The 22,616-nt window shown below is 43.4% G+C and overlaps 1 protein-coding gene across 2 annotated transcripts in view; it reads right to left on the reverse strand.

Moving 5' to 3' along the window:
* The window catches only part of LOC116976995 (protein only RNase P catalytic subunit), a 49,212-nt gene that overhangs the window by 15,602 nt on the left and 10,994 nt on the right, over positions 1 to 22,616 (reverse strand). For both annotated transcript variants that reach the window (XM_033027154.1, XM_033027153.1), the window contains exon 4: positions 20,065 to 20,172. In XM_033027154.1, coding sequence (XP_032883045.1) covers positions 20,065 to 20,172 — 108 coding nt within the window. The remainder of the gene's footprint in view (positions 1 to 20,064; positions 20,173 to 22,616) is intronic.

The raw sequence follows: 22,616 nt of genomic DNA on the forward strand, positions 1-22,616 counted from the left end.
TCCTTCACATTCTGTTCATTTTCAGTTACAATGTTATTTTGAGTCATATGTTGCTGTTTTAGGGATATGGCCAATATTTACATCATCTCCAAACTTTGCTCCCCATATTTAGATCTAAAGGCAAAAAATTAAAAGCAAGGGACCAGGTCCCAAGATCTGTGACACGCTACAAGGATGAGCCTTCCAGCCACAAAAACACATCATTATTATTAGTATGGTCCCTGCCACTGATCTGATTACAGATCCATCATGAAATATTTCCTTGGATCCCATGTGCTTGCATATCCATTTTATAAGCCCTAAAATGCACAGTCATTAGTCCTCTTCGCCCCAATGTTACTACCTGCAGGCTTGAAACATCAGTCAGATGAGGCTTTCCTTTAAAAAAATTAATGCTGACTATCTGTGCCATTTTAACTAAGGATTGATCTGTCCTTTAGAATGAATTCCAACAGACATGCGCTTCTTTTAACAGCTCAAGATATAGTTTCAGTGTCTTGTGTACTTTAAAAGTGGCATAATTACTGACTAGTTACTCTTACCATCCACACATTAAAGTACTAGATGTTGCAAGTATTCAATTTCCTTTTAAAAGTTTTTAATCTGATCTGCCGTTCATGGGAACTATTTAGTCAGAACTTAGGGTCTCAGAACGATAAAATATGAAAATGGGTTTTCTACCAGCAGTGAAAATGTGCTGGGGGTGTGATAGGCTGGCAGCTATATGTGCTTGGGAAGCACATTTCGAGCTGCTAGCTGCTGATGAAAAATTGATCGGACATCCGTTCGCGGTATATATTTTTTTAAATTCGCTGGACAATTTAATATTTGGATTAAATTAAAAAGCGACTTCTAACGCCCTCAACGCCTACAACGTGACGGATCGCAAGAACGGGACAAAACAAAGGGTAAGTCGTCTATTTTACACATAATCTTGCTTCTTGGGATGGCTTTAATCTAATTTTATGTTGCGAAAATGTGATTTGGGCCCCTATACGAACTGGCAGTCTTTTTCCTGCCGATATGGAGTCCAAATTCACCGCAAATGCAACGTTCCAATCGATCGCGTTTTTTTTTGGACAATCATGTCATAAGCCGTCCAAATTGTCTATATTTTGTGTTATTCTCTCTCTATGATCATTATTTTTAAACTAAATATTCACAAAAGTTTGAGTCACATGTATTGTACAAAAAAACAACAATTTTGATTATATTTTGAGAGACTTTCTGGATTAATTTATGGGAATTAAACATTAAATTCCTTCCATCTGGCATATAAATTCATGACAGTGAGATTTAAAAATCATGTTATATTGTGAATTCCTGTGTGAATGGGATTAGTTTGTTATTTGGATACTTAGGCTATTTTGAAAAATTATCCTTTTCTTAAGAAATGGAATCTACAGGACATTGGGAAAGTAGTGGGCAGAAAGGCACTACATAAAGCGAGGTTGAAGCATTTGCAGCCTTCTTCAGCCAGACATGCTACATGGATACTCTACCATCAAAGCATTCAGTCTTCAGCCAATTCGATTTTCTCCACATGCTAATAAAATTCAAATTAAAATCTTGGATACTGCAAAGAGTATGGGACCAGACAACGCCATGGCTGCAGTACCAAAGAGCTATGCTTCAAAACTAGATTAGCCAAGCTATTCCATTGATGTATAGTCACAATGCAGAGAAATGCCTAGGTATGTTATGTCCACAAAAGGCAGGACAAATCCAATCTGCTTGATTACTACACAGTAAGTTTACTTATAATCATCAACAAAGTGATAAATTATTGGCAACAGTGCTATGAAATAGAATTTACCCACTATAGACCTGAAACTCTTGTTTCTCTTTCCACAGATCTGCATGACTTGCACAACATTTCCTGCATTTTATAAAAAAAACATTATCCAGCATGTTTACGTACAAATTGCGAGTGGAATGCTATGTGATCATCTTATTGGGAAAAATATTTATATTTCTGAGGAAGTTCAAAATTATGCATAATAAGAAAACCTCTTACAGATCTGCTGGAGAATATTAAAAAAAGTTTATTTATTTAAAGAATTGCAAAAGTATAAAATAACATAGACAGAAGAAAAAGGTCCATAAACAAGGGTTAAAAAGATTATGTTGATTTGCCTGCTGAAAATAATGGGAGGAGATTTATGTGGAGCATAAATGCTATCACAGATTAGTTCTGCTATTCTGTTTTCTATGTTCTATGTTTTCTCCACAATGCAAGTCTGTGCAAATGTAGTTCCATTCAACTGGACAACTGAGATGCGAGAGAATGCAGAGAGGTCTAGAAGGACCAAAGTTGGTAACATTAAATTTAGAGTAACAAAGAATTGTTGTCAGTTTGTATCTTTGATTGATGAAATTCCATGCTATGAATGGACGGAAACCTGACTGCAAAAATTTAAACACTGAAATAAAAGCATTCATTCGCTTGTGTGTCAGATGATGTTCTGCCATCGCTTTGCCACAGCCAGTGCCACATCTGTGCCTCTGTGGAGATCGTCAGCAGTGCATGCCTCTCCACCGCAAGTCAGTAGGTGGGCCATTGTCTGTACCTCTCCACAGTTGCCAGAGTCCGGAGAAGCCCCACTTCTTCAGGTTGAGTCCGCAACATTCCACTCCAGTGTGGAGGTGGATTAGGGCTTTCCAGGTAGTGTTAGGCAGGAGGTGTGCTGGTGCCATCTGTTGTTTGTTTTTGGTGCCTGGCACGGTTGACTCTAGTTCCATGAAGCTGTTCCGACTCTTCAAGCGTTTCTTGGCATGTTGGTGATAGTGCAAGGGGTGACGGGGGTCTGTGTCCGCATTGAAGCGTTCTACTGCAACTGCCCGATCACGTCTTCGAGATGGTTCATCGATGCCAGCCAGTTCATACAGATGTTCAACCTTTGTCGGCTTCAGGCATCCTGTGGTTTTCCTGCAGGCAGTGTTCAATGCAGAGTCCACCTTGCGAGCATGTTTAGAGCGGCTCCAGACGGGGCTTGCATATAATCTGCCAATGAGAAACAGAGCGCCAGGGCTGCAGTGCGGATTGTTGTTGGGTCACTTCCAAATGAGCTGTTTCAAACACTTCCAAATGATGACCACACCCTAGGTACTTTGGGGCTTTATGAAAATATCAACATTGTATAGAGTTCTTAATAAATCAATTCTGAAACACATGACACATTTAAATTATTTGTTCAATAGTATGTTTCAAGAGAACTTATTTCAAGTTGTAAGTATGAATTTAGTCAGAAGAATGCTGGCAATATATTAAGTTACTACACTCCCAATTTTCCCTCTATCGGGATTTTCTAAATTAAGATTCCGCAACTCTGATAAAGCAATGAATCATTCTGATGCTGTCTGTTCCTATTTCCTTCGCTCCGTTGATGCTGCCTCACCCGCTGAGTTTCTCCAGCTTTTTTGTCTACCTGTCAGTTTATTATGCACTTTAACTTCAAAGGGTGAGGTATTACCAAGGAAATAAAACGATGATTCATTCTAAATGTACTCCAAAGGACAAATCCCATAGCTCAAGTGACACATTTCAATAATATTGGGCAACATTGATTTGACTACCCACTATATTGAATTAATATGAAATGAGTCATGAGTAAAACAATTGACACATCACCTCAGCTAACTATGTACATATAAAAATAACGAGACTTAAATTGGAAATAGATATTATAATTGAAATACTATTAGACCAGGGATAAATACAATAGGTCAGAACATATCCAAGGTCTTAAGAGTTTTCATGATCTGAGTCTTGAATATGTTAAGAAAATCTAATTTCTTCCGTATTTCCTTTGCCATATATGTGCCCATTACTTAAATATATTTAGAAATGGTCTTTAACAATACTGCAATTTAATTATTAATTTTTGGGACATTGAAATTACAAGCAGAGCAAACGTTTATTGCTCACACCTAACTGCCCTTGAGAAGGTGATGGTGAGCTCTCATCCTTATAATGACCTCGAAAATGATTAAAGAATGCCGATTATGTTTTCAAGTGTGTTCAGGGGTGATGGAATTCACTGTTCTTGTCCTTCTTGTACTAGAATGTCATGGGATTGGGGGTTAATTGTTTTCTTGATTTTAAGGGCAATCATTCTCACCTCACCTCTGAAATTCAACCTGGTGTTTAATCCCTGGATTAAGATTATGCTGGACATTGAGGCACAGAGTCCAGTGGGGACATCTCTCAAACTCTAATGTAGGAATATCATCCCAGGGGGCCAGATGAGTGGCAATTATGCTATGTATAAGGGACCAGGGAGGTGCTGACACTACTGAGTAAAATACGAGCAATAATGAATGAGTAGACATGAAGAATGTATTAAGAGTTTTACATGCTTTTTTGGTTTTGTATATCTTTGTGGATAAAGTTTTTTTTTTTTTACGTCCAAGCAAAAGCTACAAGTTGTACTGCTTGATTACACTAACGAATATTCCATCACTTTGCTGATTATGAATGAATTGGGCATTAATTATTATTGGCTTCAATTTGCTCTGCCTTATCGGAAACCTAACATTTTCTGTAAATGCTAGTGTGTAATAGCTGTACTTTTATATTTTTTCCTTGCAACATGGATGGAGCTATTAGTCCGCGCTGGCTTTCAAAGATAACCCACCAATCCCCACCCATGTCCCTTTTTTCTCTCACTTACACATATGATGAGCGTTTGATTGCACTGGGCTTGTACTCACTGTAGTTTAGAAGGATGAGTGGACAACCTCATAGAAACTTACCGAATAGTGAAAGGCTTGGATCGAGTGGATGGGAGAGAATGTGGCCACTAGTGGAGAGTCTAGGACTGGAGGTCATAGCCTTAGAATTAAAGGGCATTCCTTTAAGAAGGAGATGAGGAGTAATTTCTTCAGTATGAGGGTGATGAATCTGTGTAATTCTTTTCCACTGAAAGGTCTGGAGGCCATCAATGGATATTTTTAAGGGGTCGATATATTGTTGATTAGTGCAGGGTCAAGGGTTATGGGGAAAAGGGTCGGCACAGTGGCACAGCGGTAGAGTTGCTGCCTTACAGCGCCAGAGACCCGGGTTAGATCCTGACTACGGGTGCTGTCTGTACGGAGTTTGTACGTTCTCACCGTGACCTGCAAGGGTTTTCTCTAAGATCTTCAGTTTCCTCCCACACTCCAAAGAGGTACAGGTTTGTAGGTTAATTGGCTTGGTATAAATGTAAATTATCCCTAGTGTGTGTAGGATATTGTTAATGTGCGGATCGCTGGTCAGTGCGGACTCGGTGGCCGAAGGACATGTTTCCGCACTGCATCTCTAAACTAACCTAAAAAAATCAGGAGCATGGGGTTAGAAGAGAATGATAGATCAGCCATGATTGAATAGTGGACTAGACTTGAGGGGCCAAATGGCCTATTTCTGCTCCTATCATTTGTGATAGGAAGGACATTCTTGCTATTGAGAGAGTGCAATGTAATAATAATAATAATGGATGGGATTTATATAGCGCCTTTCTAATACTCAAGGCGCTTTACATCGCATTATTCATTCACTCCTCAGTCACACTCGGTGGTGGTAAGCTACTTCTGTAGCCACAGCTGCCCTGGGGCAGACTGACGGAAGCGTGGCTGCCAATCTGCGCCTACGGCCCCTCCGACCACCACCAATCACTCACACACATTCACACACAGGCAAAGGTGGGTGAAGTGTCTTGCCCAAGGACACAACGACAGTATGCACTCCAAGCGGGATTCGAACCGGCTACCTTCCGGTTGCCAGCCGAACACTTAGCCCATTGTGCCATCTGTCGTCCCAATGTAGGTTCACCAGGTTAATTCCCGGGATGGCGGGACTGACATATGATGAAAGAATCGGTCGACTCGGCTTATCTATATTACTAAAAGTCTGATCTTGACCACTTCCTGGTGTTTTGTATATTGATTTTAGAAAAAAAGCTGCCACTTATTGCTGTGATTTTTGGCCATCTTACTCAGAGTCCCCCTCCGCTGCGCAGGAGAAGAGGATTTTTCCCATCGATTAAAAAAATAAAAGAGTTACTAGTATTTAAAAAATGTTGAGATTCTCTCTCCTGAAGGCCACGCCCCTTCCGGAGGGACTATAAAACCCGGAAGTGTTGAGTGCCTCAGTCAGTCTCTGCAAGATGGGGGAGGGAGAGGGTCATGTCTCTCAGTCTGAGCTGTGAATTACATGTCTACTAAACTGTGAGTGGTTTTACTGACCTGTCAGAGCCCTTAATGTGGTTTGAAAATATAGCTTGGAAATGCTAAAGCTGTGTTGCCTTTGGTTTGGAAATGCTAAAGCTGTGTTGCCTTTGGTTTGGAAATGCTAAAGCTGTGTTGCCTTTGGTTTGGAAATGCTAAAGCTCTGTTGCCTTTGGTTCGGAAATGCTAAAGCTGCTAATTAAAGTTGCCTTGCCTTCTATATAATTAAAAGTCTAATCTTGACCACTTCCTGTTTGTGCTTTATATTGATTTTAGAAAAAACGCTACCACGTACGGCTGTGATTTTTGGCCATCTTACTCAGTCCCCCTCCGCTCATCAGGTGCCGAGGATTTTCCCCATTGATGAAAAATAAGAGTTATTAGTGTTTAAAAAATGTTGAGATTCTCTCCTGTCAATTCCGCCATGAAGGCCACGCTCCTTCTGGTGGGAGGTAGAAGGGACTATAAAACCCAGAAATGTGGGCGTGGCTCAGTCTCTGCAAGATGGAGGAGGGAGAAGTCACGACTCACTGTCTTTAGTGGCCTTGCACCCTGCTTGAAATGGTAAGAAACTGCACTTGAATTTGGTGGCCTTGCACCCTGCTTGAAATGGAATTTCAAGGAATAGCCGTGAGTCAACTGCCTGCCTACCAGCCGTGAGTGAGTGAGCTGCCAGCACAACAGGCTTGAGTGACTGAGCTGCCAGCCCAAGAATCCATTCGGCCCACAATGTCCATACTAGCCCTCTAGAAACCAGTCCCTTCAGCCCACAACACCCATACTACTGCTCCAGAAAGCACCCCTCCCCCCCACCCACTGGCCACCAATATTGGAATTGGTGGAGAGGTGGAATATTGTGTTGGGGGACTAGCTCTCCCGTGTGATGTTGGGACCCAATGGGTCCTACTTAGTCTAGTATTTAGTGGAATTTAGAAGGATGAGAGGTTATCTTATGGGCCAAATGGCCTACTCCTGCACCTATTTTCTATCTTATAGGAACATATAAAATTCTTAAGGGATTGGACAGGCTAGATGCAGGAAAAATGTTCCCGATTTTGGGAGAGTCCCGAACCAGAGCTAACCATTTAAAAATAAGGGGTAGGCCATTTAGGACCGAGATGAGGAAAAACATTTTCAAAAACATTTTCACCCAGAGAGTTGTGAATCTGTAGAATTATCTGCCAAGGAAGGCAGTGGAGGCCAATTCACTGGATGTTTTCAAGAGAGAATTATATGTAGGTCTGATGGCTAACGGATTCAAGGGATATGGGGAGAAAACAGGAAAGGGGTACTGTTTTTGAATGATCAGCCATGGTCATACTGAATGGCAGCGCTGGCTCAGAGGGCCGATTGGCCTACTATTTTCTATGTTTTTATGACCTTACGTTACTTAATTCCAATTCCCTCATCACCCACTTACATTACAAGCAACTTACTGTTGGCATTTAACCTACCAACCAGCATATCATTAGGTGGTGGGTGGAAACTGGAACAGCCAGGGAAAATAAAAGTGATCACCGAGAAACATGCAAACTCCACAGAAAAGGCATTGCTGTTCAGGTTTGAGATTGGGCTGCTGGAACAACACTGTACCAATTATGATGGAGGCTCTGCCAGTTCTGAAGTCTTCAGGTCTACTGCCAGGATGTTTTCCGGTTCAACAAGTTTTACTGTATCCATTGTGCTCAGACATTTCCTGACATTATGTGGAATGCTTCAACCTGGTTGAAGACTGGCTACAGTGATGTGGTGGGAATTGCGAGACAAAGCAAAAATGAACTATCCACTTGGTACAACTGTTACGACCACTGAAAGCTGTAATATTCCTGGAACCTCTTCCTGCATTCATACAGTGAATGCAGCGCCGGAGACTCGGGTTCAATCCTGACTATGGGTGCTATCTGTATGCAGTTTGTACTTTCTCACCGTGACCTGCGTGGGTTTTTGAGATCTTCGGTTTCCTCCCACACTCCAAAGACGTACAGGTAAGTAGGTTGATTGGCTTGGTAAATGTAAAAAAAATTGTCCCTAGTCTGTGTAGGATAGTGTTAATGTGCGGGGATCGCTGGTCGGCGCGGACCCGGTGAGCCAAAAGGGCCTGTTTCAGCGCTGTATCTCTAAACTAAACTAAACTTCTGTCGGTTGTATATCTGGCCATCAGCTTTCAAATCTCTATATGCAGCTTGACAGCAGAACTTTTTTTAGGTCAATCTATTTTATATTGTTTTTGTTGTTTAACACATCTGTAGGCCTGTAATGGAATTTTATGTCAGCACCTCAGTTTTAAATTCCTCTCTATGTTTAGTTGGTTAGAGAAACTGTCTTCTTGCCTGGTTAATAAAGATAATGCCCAACATAAAAAGATTATTCATTGGATGGAAGATGAAAAGATTACAAAAGCATATTGAAACAGATGGATTGCAAGAATCGTGCCTTTTTTTCTCCTTTGTATTGTGGAAATAAGCCATTCGGTATTCCGACTGCGCATGCACTGGTCATAGGTCGCTCGGCGTCTCGTCCCAATCCAGTCGCCGCTGGGCCGTGCCCGTCCCCTCCCGAGGGCGGCTGGGGTGGCCCAAGGCCGGCGGAGCACGGGGAGGGGGGGCCCGTCGCAGCGCGGAAAAGAAGCACCGACTCCAGCTCAACCCGGCGCGTCCCGCGGGACAGGCAGAATCGAGCTGGGGCCGGGGCCACCCCTCCGCGCTGCCTACGGGCCTGGGCCAACACTCCCGTCCGCGGATCTCCGGATAGAAGACCCTCCTTCAGACTTCCTACACATTAGACTTTTGCGCCGAGGTTGGGATGGATGGGAGCAGGGATTTCCATTGGAACAAATGACCTAAAGTTTGCGTTGAGCGAACTGAATGTTCTTAACGTTCTTGTTGCACATCGGCGTTTTGTGAAAGTGGTTGGATCCCAGCTTCAGCTCAACCAACATTGGTCACGTTATCCGGACGGGCAGCGGGGGATCAGGAGCTGATGTGAGGCATCGGCGATGCTCTGGAATCCAAGTCAGCCACCGCCGAGCAGCGGGATCGAGGAGGCAGCACCCGACCCGGGGAGTATAGGTGTCAGTTCTTCCAGCGGCTTGCAGAGAGGCACCAGCTACCGCGGGCCACTGACCTGTTGGGCACTGACTCCTCGATCCCAGGATCCAGCCACTCTCACAAAATGCCGGTGTACAACAAGGACGGTAAGAACACTCAATGCAAACTTTCTCTCGATTGAGGACATTTTCTCGACTCTCCTAGAAGCAATGAGCCATGGCTTTACCAGTGGTTGTCTGTCTAACTGAAACCTCTCTTCCCCCACCTATCACCGTTTCTCCCTGTCTCCCACTCGCATCTACCCCCTCTCTCTCTCTCTCTCTCTCTCTCTCACTGTTACACCCCGCTACCAGGCACCCCGTTCGCTTTTTTTAATTCTTGAAATACCTTTGAAAAATCCCATGATTCCTTGCGTTTTTCGGAATACCAAACTGGCTTATTGTGCATGATATATTATCCTGACACCTAGACAGCAAGTAGAAGTGTTGAAGTCTATTTTCTTTGTAAATTGATTAAAGAACTGTTTTGCATTATGCTATGCTTTCCTCAACTTCAAAATTGCCCAAAGCACTTTAGTGTAAAAACAATTCTACTGTGCAACTTTCAATATGATGTCTCATGATATCGCATGATACACAGTAGGTATTATCATGTTCCCCCGGCAAAAATTAGGCATATGTCAGTTTCACGTGCAACATGTTGTTAAAGTAGCTTCCTTGTATCTGTTATTAAGATCGCACTGCATTTAACACAGAAGTAACTATATTACAGTGAGGAGCAAATAATAGGACTCTTGGGAACTGGAAAATACAGCTTGAACTAATAACTGCAGCTAGAAATAAACATAATTTAAATAATCCAATTAAGATTAAATACGATTGTGCCTACGTTTTGCAGGCGGCATGCAGAACACATGCCTACTCACGTTTTGACCGTTTCAAGCTAAAATCTGCAGACAGAACTTCAACAGTAATAAATGGGCCCTTAATGCATATGCGAGTGTCTGACAGCCCAACCACCAGGAACACAAGTACAGCACCTGGAAGTGTCAGGGAGCTAAAAGTGGTTGTCGGGGAGGCCTTCAGATAAAGCTAAAGAGTCATGCCAAATCCTTCTGGATGTTCAATCGCCGGAGAATGGGATAGAAAACCTAAAAGCAAGACTGCTGTATCAGAGGGACAGAGGGGACTGTTGTGTACTCTGGCTCTTTCCCAACTCTCCAGACACAAACATAGAAACATAGAAAGTAGGTGCAGGAGTAGGCTATTCGGCCCTTCGAGCCTGCACCGCCATTCAATATGATCATGGCTGATCATCCAACTCAGTATCCCGTACCTGCCTTCTCTCCATACCCCCTGATCCCTCTAGCCACAACGGCCACTTCTAACTCCCTCTTAAATATAGTCCATGAACTGGCCTCAACTACCTTCTGTGGCAGAGAGTTCCAGAGATTCACCGCTCTCTGCATAAAAATGTTTTTCTCATCACGGTTCTAAAGGATTTCCCCTCTATCCTTATGCTGTGATCCCTTATCCTGGACTTCCCCAACATCGGGAACTATCTTCCTGCATCTAGCCTGTCCAATCCCTTAAGAATTTTGTAAGTTTCTAAAAGATCCCCCCTCATTCTCCTAAATTCTAGCGAGTACAATCCGAGTCTATCCAGTCTTTCTTCATAAGAAAGTCCTGACATCCCAGGAATCAGTCTGGTGAACCTTCTCTGCACTCCCTCTATGGCAATAATGCCCTTCCTCAGATTTGGAGACCAAAACTGTACGCAATACTCCAGGTGTGGTCTCACCAAGATCCAGTACAACTGCAGCAGAACCTCCCTGCTCCTATACTCAAATCCTTTGCTATGAATGCCAACATAACATTCGCTTTCTTTACTGCCTGCTGCACCTGCATGCCTACTTTCAATGACTGGTGTACCATGACACCCAGGTCTCGTTGCATCTCCCCTTTTCCAAATCGGTCACCATTTAGATAATAGTCTACTTTCCTGTTTCCACATTATACTGCATCTGCCATGCATTTGCCCACTCACCCAGCCTATCCAAGTCACCTTGTAGCCTCCTAGCATCCTCCTCACAGCTAACACTGCCCCCCAGCTTCGTGTCATCCGCAAACTTGGAGATGTTGCATTCAATTCCCTCGTCCAAATCATTAATATATATTGTAAATAGCTGGGGTCCCAGCACTGAGCCTTGCGGTACCCCACTAGTCACTGCCTGCCATTCTGAAAAGAACCCGTTTACTCCTACTCTTTGCTTCCTGTTTGCCAGCCAGTTCTCTATCCACATCAATACTGAACCCCCAATACCGTGTGCTTTAAGTTTGTATACTAATCTCTTATGTGGGACCTTGTCGAAAGCCTTCTGAAAGTAGAGATATAACACATCCACTGGTTCTCCCCTATCCACTCTACTAGTTACATCCTCGAAAAATTCTATAAGATTCGTCAGACATGATTTACCTTTCGTAAATCCATGCTGACTTTGTCCAATGATTTCACCACTTTCCAAATGTGCTGCTATCCCATTTTAAATAACTGACTCTAGCAGTTTCCCCACTACTGATGTTAGACTAACCGGTCTGTAATTCCCCGTTTTCTCTCTCCCTCCCTTTTTAAAAAGTGGAGTTACATTAGCTACCCTCCAATCCTCAGGAACTACTCCAAAATCTAAAGAGTTTTGATACATTATCACTAATGCATCCACTATTTCTGGAGCTACTTCCTTAAGTACTCTGGGATGCAGCCTATCTGGCCCTGGGGATTTATCGGCCTTTAATCCATTCACTTTACCTAACACCACTTCCCGGCTAATCTGGATTTCACTCAGTTCCTCCATCTCATTTGACCCGCGGTCTTATTTATTTATGTCTTCCTTGGTGAAGACGGAACCAAAGTAGTTATTCAATTGGTCTGCCATGTCCTTGTTCCCCATGATCAATTCACCTGTTTCTGACTGCAAGGGACCTACATTTGTTTTTACTAATCTCTTTCTCTTCACATATCTATAAAAGCTTTTGCAGTCAGTTTTTATGTTACCTGCCAGTTTTCTTTCATAATCTATTTTCCCTTTCCTAATTAAGCCCTTTGTCGTCCTCTGCTGGTCTCTGAATTTCTCCCAGTCCTCTGGTAGGCTGCTTTTTCTGGCTAATTTGTACGCTTCATCTTTTGCTTTGATACTATCCCTGATTTCCCTTGTTATCCACGGATGCACTACCTTCTCTGATTTATTCTTTTGCCAAACTGGGATGAACAATTGTTGTAGTTCATCCATGCAGTCTTTAAATGCCTTCCATTGCATATCCACCGTCAACCCTTTAAGAACCCAAAGAACCAGCCCGAGGATTTTTCCATCCACTGTATGGGCTATAGACATGGTCGTATGGACTTGTATAGCAGTGCCCAGGAAAATCATGATAGCCTGCTACTGCTGCTCATTAGCACTTGCATCCACCACAATCAAGTAATGAATTGCTTTGAGGTGCGTTATGGCACAAATCAATTCCTGTCTCAGAAATAAGCTGGACCCCCTTCATTTTACCTATTCCCACAACAGAAAATGCTGTTTCACTTGCTCTCCACTCTGCCGTGGACCACCTAGATAACAGAAACACACATATAAGGCTGTTGTTCTTTGACTCCAGCTTGGTGTTCAACACAATCATGCTTTCCAAACTCATTACCAAGCTCTACAACTGCACTTCTGCACAACCCTAATCCCACCTCAACCACAGAATATCACTTGCACTACCATGGACTTTCTTGCAGAATTTATGTACAATAATATGTTTTTGTGTGTTGGCTATGCGCCATTTTACCTGCACCTCAGCGAACTTGTGAATATGACAATAAACAAGTCTAAACTTGAATAAGGCACAGAATAAAGAGACTACAGTAAGTGCCAGTTCAGTTCCTATTTTTAAGTCATGCACTCATATTTGCCCATTTATATTTTCATTATATCGTCTCTTGTTCACATGTATATATTACAGTAGATGTCTATATATATTTGCTCTGTTGTAATTATGCATTCCCGCTGTTGTTAATTTTATGTCTGCAGTACCATTACAAAATATACACACTGGAACTTCTCAGGGAGAATCAGCCATCTGTTCAATACAATATATTTTATATATTTCATACAGAAAAATAGTCCCATTGATAAACATGATAAAAAATAATACAAAGTAGCATATCAAGTATGAAATATCACTTGGAGAAATAAAAAATCATCAATGATCAGGAGGGATCGTGCATTCCATCTATCTATCTATCTATCTATCTATCTATCTATCTATCTATCTATCTATCTATATTACTAGAAGTCTGATCTTAACCGCTTTTGGCCCACTGTGCTGCGATTTCCGATAGAAAGCCGCCACCAACGGCAGTCATTTTTGGCCACCTCGTTCAGAGCCCACCTCCGCCTTCCGGGACCAGAGGATTTTTCCCATCGATGAAAAATCAGAGATATATTAATGTTTTTTTTTAAATCCCCATTCTCTCTGCTGCCCCCGCTGGCGGCAGGGGGAGGGACTATAAAACCCAGAAGTGTAGTGCCTCACTCAGTCTCTGCCAGACCCAGGAAGGGAGAGGGTCACGGCTCTCTGAGCTGCGAATAACACTGAACGCACGTCTACTCCACGGTGAGTCCCCTCGATGCGGCTCCAAAGTGGCTGCAGCCCAATAGTTTGCCTCGCCTTTTTTTAAAGTTTGTGTTCACAAAATGAATTTTGGTTGTCGGGTGGCTGCAGCCCAATTGTTTGCCTCATCTTTTTAAAAAGCTCGTGTTCACAAAATGAATTTTGGTTGTCGGGTGGCTGCAGCCCAATTGTTTGCCTCGCCTTTTTAAAAGGTTTGTGTTCACAAAATGAATTTTGGTTGTCGGGTGGCTGCAGCCCAATTGTTTGCCTCGCCTTTTATTAAAGTTTGTGTTCACAAAATGAATTTTGGTTGTCGGGTGGCTGCAGCCCAATTGTTTGCCTCGCTTTTTAACAAGTTTGTGTTCACAAAATGAATTTTGGTCGTCACGTGGCTGCAGCCCAATAGTTTGCCTCGCCTTTTTAACAAGTTTGTGTTCACAAAATGAATTTTGGTTGTCAGGTGGCTGCAGCCCAATTGTTTGCCTTGGCTTGGCTTTTAAAATCGTTGCAACAGTTGGCTGCCAGCCCAAGAATCCATTCGGCCCACAATGTCTATACTAGCCCTCTGGAAACCAGTACCTTCGGACCGCAACACCCATACTAGCGCATCAGAAATCCCCCCACCCCCACTGGCGAGCTATATTGGAATTGGTGGAGAGGTGGAATATTGCATTGGTGACCAGCCCTCCCGTGTGATGCTGGGAGCCAACGGGTCCCACTTAGTCTAGTTATTTAATATATTATGATTTGAGTTAGAAACTGAAAATGAAAATCTTAACATTCATTTTATCATTTCCAATTCTACTTGAATGAATTTGCAGATTGCACTGAGTGCTACTTTTTGAGATATTCTTTTTCTACTTTGAAAACAATGGGAGAGTATCCATCTTGCTGAAAGCAAAAATCAACTTTTAAAACTTTTTTTAAATTGGCGGGAAGAGGTTGACGGATATGTTTTTGGTGTTGCTGATTGTGGAGCCGGGGTATTAGATTGAATCAGGCGTCCGAATGGTTCAGCTGGAGGGAGAGTAGCAAATAAAAAGATAGCAAGGCACAGTGGAGCGGCCTGTTGAGAGTAGCCATGTTGAGGTGAAATACAACTTGAGGCTTTGGCTGATTAGTGTGGGGGTTGTAGGATGGATGAGCAAACTAACCAGGGCACCATGGTTCAGGGGGCTATTTAAGGGGGGGGGGGCTGCGGCATCACACACACACTAACCACTCCCCATACACACACACTAACCCCCCCCCCTCTTGATATTTTATTTAATATTATTCACCCACTCCTTTAACCCCATCCTATCCACTAACGCATAGCCCCCAACTGCGCAGGCATGGCTAGAGAGGGGGGGGGGGGTCGAGAGTGGGCAGAGAGAGGGCAGAGAGAGAGAGAGAGAGAGAGAGAGAGGGCAGAGGGAGGGAGAGAGAGGGGGCGAGGGCGAGGGAGAGGGAGAGAGGGCAGAGACAGGGAGAGGGAGCGAGGGCAGAGACAGAGAGAGGGCAGAGACAGGGAGAGAGAGAGAGGGATTGTTGTCCTTCTACAACATCCAAATTCCAATTAAAATCTGGCTTAAAATATTTGACAGTGTAATCCAGCCTATTGCGCTTTATGGTAGTGAGGTATCCTTAAAACACAAGAGGGGAGCCCAGAAAAGAGTTCCCAGTGTCAGTTAGTACTGAGACTAACTACCCCTATTCAGTTAAACCCTATCCAGTTAAACCCTGACCAGCCTTAGATCAATACTGATCCCCAATCACCAGTTAGTGAACCAAATTATCAAACAATGTAAAGAAATGTATTTGGAACATTGGAATAAAGAAACCAAAAGCCAAAGCAGATTAGAATGTTACCGTGCCCTAAAAAGAGATTATAAATTGGCAGACTCTCTCAAATGTTAGAGACATAAAGCAGAGACAGACCCTCACCAAATCCAGGTTAAGTGACCACTATTTGGCAGTTGAAAAAGGAAGACAGAAGAGATTCTGGCAACCAAGAGAAAATAGAATATGCGGCCACTGTTTGACAGATGAGATTGAAACAGAGGTGCACTTCCTCCTAAAATGCAAAAAATTTGACAGAACAAGAAAAACATACTTTGACAAACTCAGTCTGGCAACTCCTGATTTTAAAGAACTAGATGATACATCAAAACTAAGAATAATCCTTGGTGAAGGAAATACGGCACAACTTGGTGCACAATACGTAACAGCATGCCATAACCTGAGAGACGGTGAATGACTAATATGCACATGTGCACGCACACACTATTTGACATTAACTGACACTAAGAAATTCATATTGAATTGCTAAACTTGCTATTGTTTTGTACTGCTTACAGCTGCAAGAACATGTAGCAATCAATAAAGGGCTATAGGTCTATTGCGAGTTTATGTACAGAGACATATCTATCCATGCACTGTATACGTATTTATACTTATGCATTTTAAATATGTATGTCATGTTCTATACTTTGGCAATATAACGATGTATTTTATCATGCCAATAAAGTTTTTAAATTGAATTGAGGGCAGAGACAGGGAGAGACAGGAAGAGAGGGCAGAGACAGGGAGAGAGAGAGGGCAGAGACAGGGAGAGAGAGAGAGAGGGCAGACAGGGAGAGAGAAGGCAGAGATAGGGGGGGGAGAGAGAGAGGACAGAGACAGGGGAGGGCTGTGGGCAGACGTGGACTCGAGGGAGGCCGAGCGTCGTGGCCGGGCTTGTGAGTAGCGCGTCCGGGCTTGGTGGGGCAGGAGAGAGAGGGGTGAGAGAGAGGGGGTGAGAGAGAGGGGAGGGGGGAGAGAGCGGACTTGAACTCGGCGAGCGGGCGGTCATGGACTCGAGGAACACACGGAGAGGGCTGCGGGCAGACGTCGACTTGAGGGAGACCGAGCGGCACTGCCGGGCTTGTGAGCAGCGCGGCCGGGCTGGCGATTGGTGGGGCAGGAGAGAGAAGGGAGGGGGGAGGGAGAGGGCGGACTTGAACTCGGTGAGCGGGGCGGACGGCAAGCGGTCATGGACCCGAGGGCCCCGAGCGAGGGGGGCGTGGCCGTTGGGAGCAGGCGGCCGGGCAACATCACTTGCAGCGCGTGAACAGAGCGTGCAGCCATTGTGACATCATCACGTCATCAGCCAAAGCCAGCAGTTTCATTTTCTAAGATATTTGAGATTTTTGAACATTTTGATTAACGACGAGAAATAATGCATGAATTTTTCAGGTAAGCCAATTTTTGACTCCAGGGGGTAAATCTCTACCGGGATATATAAAATATTTCCCGTTAGCGCGTCGTTTCTTCGAGTAGATGTGATCACACGCAAACAAATAAATAAATACACACACACACATCCAAGATCAGAGTTTTATAGTTATAAGGATGCTGACAATGTATGTTTAGGATAAGAGATCAAATATCTTATATTTGGGTATCGTGCGTGACATTTTGGTTCACTTCCCACCGAATCGGCCAAAAGCATAGTTGTCCTTGGGGGGGGGGGGGGGGATTTAGTAAAGTCAGGGGAATAGACACTATGTTCTGTCATGGTCAGAGTTTGTGAATCGACCATTCTTGACTAGTTGAGATGCGATTGCATTGGCGGTCACTGGGCATTTGCCGGGTTTGGATCAGGCGGTTGACTGTGTGCCATGCTTTATGGCTTGAGTGGGTGAAGTCGATCGATTCAACTGTCTCAATCCAGCGTTATTGTCGTTTCTCATCCAAGAGTAAGATTTTGGTAAGATTTTAGAATACGTTATAAACGATGAGGTTTCTGAGTACGTAGAAGCATATGATAAAATTGGCCGAAGTCAGCATGGTTTTGTGAAAGGGAAATATTGCCTGAAAAACCTGTTAGAATTCTTGAGGAAGTAAATAGCAAGATAAACAAAGGAGAGTGAGTAGATGTTATTTACCTGGATTTTCAGTAGGCTGCATGTGAGGCTGCTAAAGAAGATCAGAGGGAAGATACTAGCATGGATAGCAGGTTGGCTGGATGCCAGAAGGCTAGGAGGGACAATAAAGGGGGCTTTTTCTGGTGGACCGCCAGTGACTAGTGGTGTCCCGCAGGGGTCGGTGCTGGGCCCTCTTCACATTGTATATCAATGATTTGGGTGAGGGAATTGTAGGCATTATGGCCAAGTTTGTCGATGATAATAATAATAAATTTTATTTATGGGCGCCTTTCAAGAGTCTCAAGGACACCTTACAAAAATTTAGCAAGTAGAGGAAAAACATGTAAGCGGAATGAAATAAATAGTAGAGACATGACTAGTACACAAATTAAAGACAGAATTCAATTCAAAACACAATATGAGGCAATTCAAGCACAGATGAAAAGGGAGGGGGACGTGGGGCTAAGGATGGGCAGAGGTGAAGAGATGGGTCTTGAGGCGGGACTGGAAGATGGTGAGGGACACGGAATTGCGGATCAGTTGGGGGAGGGAGTTCCAGAGCCTGGGAGCTGCCCTGGAGAAGGCTCTGTCCCCAAAACTGCGGAGGTTGGATTTGTGGATGGAGAGGAGACCGGCTGATGTGGATCTGAGGGACCGTGAGGGTTGGTAGGGGGAGAGGAGGTCAGTGAGATATGGGGGGGGGGGGGGGCAGATGGTGGAGGGCTTTGTAGGTGAGGACCAGGATTTTGTAGGTGATCCGGTGTGAGATGGGAAGCCAGTGAAGTTGTTTGACGACTGGAATGATGTGATGCCAGGATTTGGTGTGGGTGATGAGTCAGGCGGCTGCGTTCTGGACCAGTTGGAGTCGGTTGATGTAGGTGGAGCTGATGCCAAGGAGAAGTGAGTTGCAGTAGTCCAGTCAGGAGGAGATGAAGGCATGGATGAGTCTTTCAGCAGCGGGAGGTGTGAGAGAGGGTGATGAGTTAATTTGCAAGTCGAATTGTTAGTAAGGAAGGCAAATGCAATGCTAGCATTTATTTTGAGAGGACTAGAATATAAAAACAGCGATATAATGCTGAGGCTTTATAAAGCACTGGTCAGACTGCATTTGGAGTATTGTGAGCAGTTTTGGGCCCCATATCTGAGGAAGGATGTGCTAGGATTGGAGAGGGTCCAGGCGAACCTTTGTGAAAATGATTCCAGGAATGATTGGGTTAACATATGATAAATGGCACTGTGCCTGTACTCACTGGAGTTTAGAAGGATGAGGGCGGAACCTCATTGAACCTTACTGATTTGTGAAAGGCCTGAATAGAGTGGATATGGAGAGGATGTTTCCATTAGCAGGAGAGTCCAGAGGCCAGACGCCATAGCCTCAGAGTAAAAGGATTTACCTTTCGAAATGAGATGAGGAAGAATTTCTTTAGTCAGAGGGTGGTGAATCTGTGGAAATCATTGCCACACATGGCTGTCATTGGGTATTTTTAAGGGGCAAATTGACAGATTCTTGATTAGTAAGGGAGGGTGACAGGGGTAATGGTGAGAAGGCAGGAGGATGCAGATGAGAGGGAAGGATAGATCAGCCATGATTGAATGGCAGTAGACTTGATGGGCCAAATGGCCTAATTCTGCTCCTATAACTTGTGTTTTGTGCTGCCTGTTCCAACTGCCTAAACCAACTCAGTGTGAGACAGTAAGCCTACAAGCATAGAATTTCTAGCTCATATCTGCATTCTGCATTTTAATGCACAAGCACATAATGGAGGACACTGAAGAGTCGCTACAAATCTCCTGGCTGAAAACATATATATTTCTGTTGATATTTCTTTTGTGCAGTGCACTATGCCACCATTTAACCATTTAAATATATGAATTCATATCGTTGGTCTTAATTTGAGCTGGATTGAATGTATAAAAAAATGCCTTAAGGGCCTGTCCCACTTTCACGGCCTAATTCACGACCTCTGCCGAGTTTGCCCTTGACTCATACTCGCAGCTTGGGCGTCACGAGGTCGTGGGAGGTCGTAGGTTGGTCGTAGCAGGTCGTGAAGCTAGTCGTAGGTACTCGTGGGATTAAGTAGGTCGGGGCTTTTTTTTATCATGGTGAAAAATGTCCACGAGTAAAAAAGGTTGTGAATTAGGTCGTGAAAGTAGGACAGGCCCTTCAGCAATATAATACAAACATTTACATCAGCCTGCAATCATGACTTGATAAACCAATGGTTTAACCAAATAAAGGATATTGTTAAATATTCTTTATTGAATACTTACAATTCTAGATTGCGTACCCTTAGCTGAGATGTTGGCTACATTTAATCCATCAATTACAACATCAAAAGGGAGACGATTCTTCACAAAGGACTGAAAATGTTGCAATTCCTAAACAAAAATCGAAAACATACATTTTGCAAATAGATTATAAAACTGTATTATATTTAGACTACAAAAACCTGTGGAATAATTTATTGGCAAACGTACAAATTTTTGCTGTAATCTTGAGCAAAAACAAATCCTGGAAGACCACAGTAGGTCAGGCAACATTTGTGGGGGAAAAGGGACAATGTGTCACATCGGGATTCTTCTTCACTCTGAATTATGTATCATAGATTAACTTTCATACAGTAAAATGAATTCTCTATCAGAGATGTTAATTTGTGCATAGCATGTTAAAAATATTCTGATTAAGTGACATCGTCAACTTCACCAGCACAATTTTGAGTGTAAGAGTCACACAACCCAACCTCACTCCCATATACTCCATTTATATTTAACGTTACTTGGCAAGGCACCAGATTAATCAAGGATGATTCTCACCCTGGGCACTCCCTTTTCCGCACACTCTCATCAGGCAAGAAGAATAGAAGTGGGAAAACACATACCTCCAGATTCAGGGATAGTTTCTTTCCAGCTGTTATCAGGCAACGGAACCATCCTATCACCAACTAGAGAGCAGTGCTGACCTGCCATCTACCTCATTGGAACCCTCGGACTATCTTTAATGAGACTTTACTGGACTTTATCATGCACTAAACTTTATTCCCCTTATCCTTTATCTGTACACTGAATGGCTTGATTGTAATCATGTGTAGTTTTTCCACTGACTTGATAGCACACAACAAAAAAGCCTTTCACTACACCTCGATACAGGTAGCAATAAACTAAAACACCAGAGACACCAATCATGGTATTGCACCTCATTGAAGTTTAGAGGTTTGATCTGAAATTTTAAGAATAAAATCTACTAGTCTGTTATATAGCTATGTAGTACCTCAATGTTCTTCAAAAAAGTTAATCTTTCATTCTCACCCTGAATGGCCTAAATATAGCCCAATAACTATCACGTTGTTGACTCTAAACTACCCTCTGCAGCCTAACAATCCATTGGCAATTAAAAATGAGCAATAACTGGAGAAGCTGATTAGAGGAGCAGGACTTTAAAAAATGCCAGACAATTAATGAAGCCCCACAGTTAATGAGGTGAGGTGAGCTTCAATTGGAGAAACTCAAAGCAGTTAGCATCCTGGAGTGACTGCTCCTGGTGAGTGTATAAAAGAAAGGTAGATACAAGTGAAGTGGTTGTAATGGGAGCAGGCAAGTACCAGGCTCTGGTTCGAGGGGCAGGCAAGTACCAGGCTCTGGTTCGAGGGGCAGGCAAGTGCCGGGCTTTGGCCGCGAGGCAGGCAAGTGTTGGGCTGTGGTTGGAGAGGCTTTGATGCAGAGGGTAATGATGGGATAAGGTGCAGTCTGTTTTTTCCTTTTCATTTGTAACTTTCCCTTTGCAGTACAGATGGTAGTTAGGTCAGTTGTATGCACTTCCTGCAGGATGTGGGAAGTCGGGGACATTTTCAATGATATAGTCACAAAGTGTTAGAATAACTCAGTGGGCCAGGCAGCATCTTTGGTGGAGAAGGATGTGATGTTTTGGGTCGGAACCCTTCTTTAGACTAAAAAGGGGGAGGGAAGAGAGGAAATGCAGGGGTTACTTGAATTTAGAGAAATCGCCATTCATACCACTACCAAAGCAAAATATGAGGAGCTGTTCCTCCAATTTGCATATGTCCTCACTCTGACAGTGGAGGCGGCCCAGGACAGAAAGGTCAGCAGTTTGGGAATGGGAAAGGGAGTTAAAGTGTTTGGCAACCAGTAGATCGCATAGGCCAAGGCAGACTGAGCACAAGTGTTCAGCAAAATCTACGGACTCCAGTCTGAAGATGGTTCCCAACCTGAAACGTCACCCATCCTTTTTTCTCCAGAGATGCTGCCTGACCTGCTGAGTTACTGCAGTGCTGTGTCTATCTTTGGTATAAACCAGCATCTGCAGTTCTTTGTTTCTACATAAGCATATTTGTTCAACTTATTCAACATTTGTTCAACTTTCTCTTACCTGAAATCGAACAATATTAACCTTGTCAACAGCACCTTGTATTCTTTCTTCGGAGAACAATTAGTTCTCCAATTTCTGGTAACACCACCCCCTCTTTTCCTGTGCCCCTTCACCCAGGTCATCCCACTCCTTCTGACCCTACTTCCACCCCCACACTCCCAAATGGCTACACTTTCACTTGCCTGGCTTTGTCCTGTCCCCTCTTTTTTTCCAGCTTTCTCCTTCTTACTATAATCAGTCTGAAGGGTTCTCACCCATAACGTCATTCCCTCCACAGATGCTGCCTAACTGACCCACTAAGTTATTCCAGTATTTGGTGCTTTATTTAACATTACTTGTAAAGCTCCTTTGACAAAAGCGCCACCTTCAGTCTAAAGTCAAGAAGGTAAGTGGTGCTCTAAAGTTTCCAGTTTAGGTAAAACTCAAATGTTAAAAACAA

This window comes from Amblyraja radiata, chromosome 9 (assembly GCF_010909765.2).
Source record: "Amblyraja radiata isolate CabotCenter1 chromosome 9, sAmbRad1.1.pri, whole genome shotgun sequence".
In the NCBI taxonomy this organism is placed as follows: Eukaryota; Metazoa; Chordata; class Chondrichthyes; order Rajiformes; family Rajidae; genus Amblyraja; species Amblyraja radiata.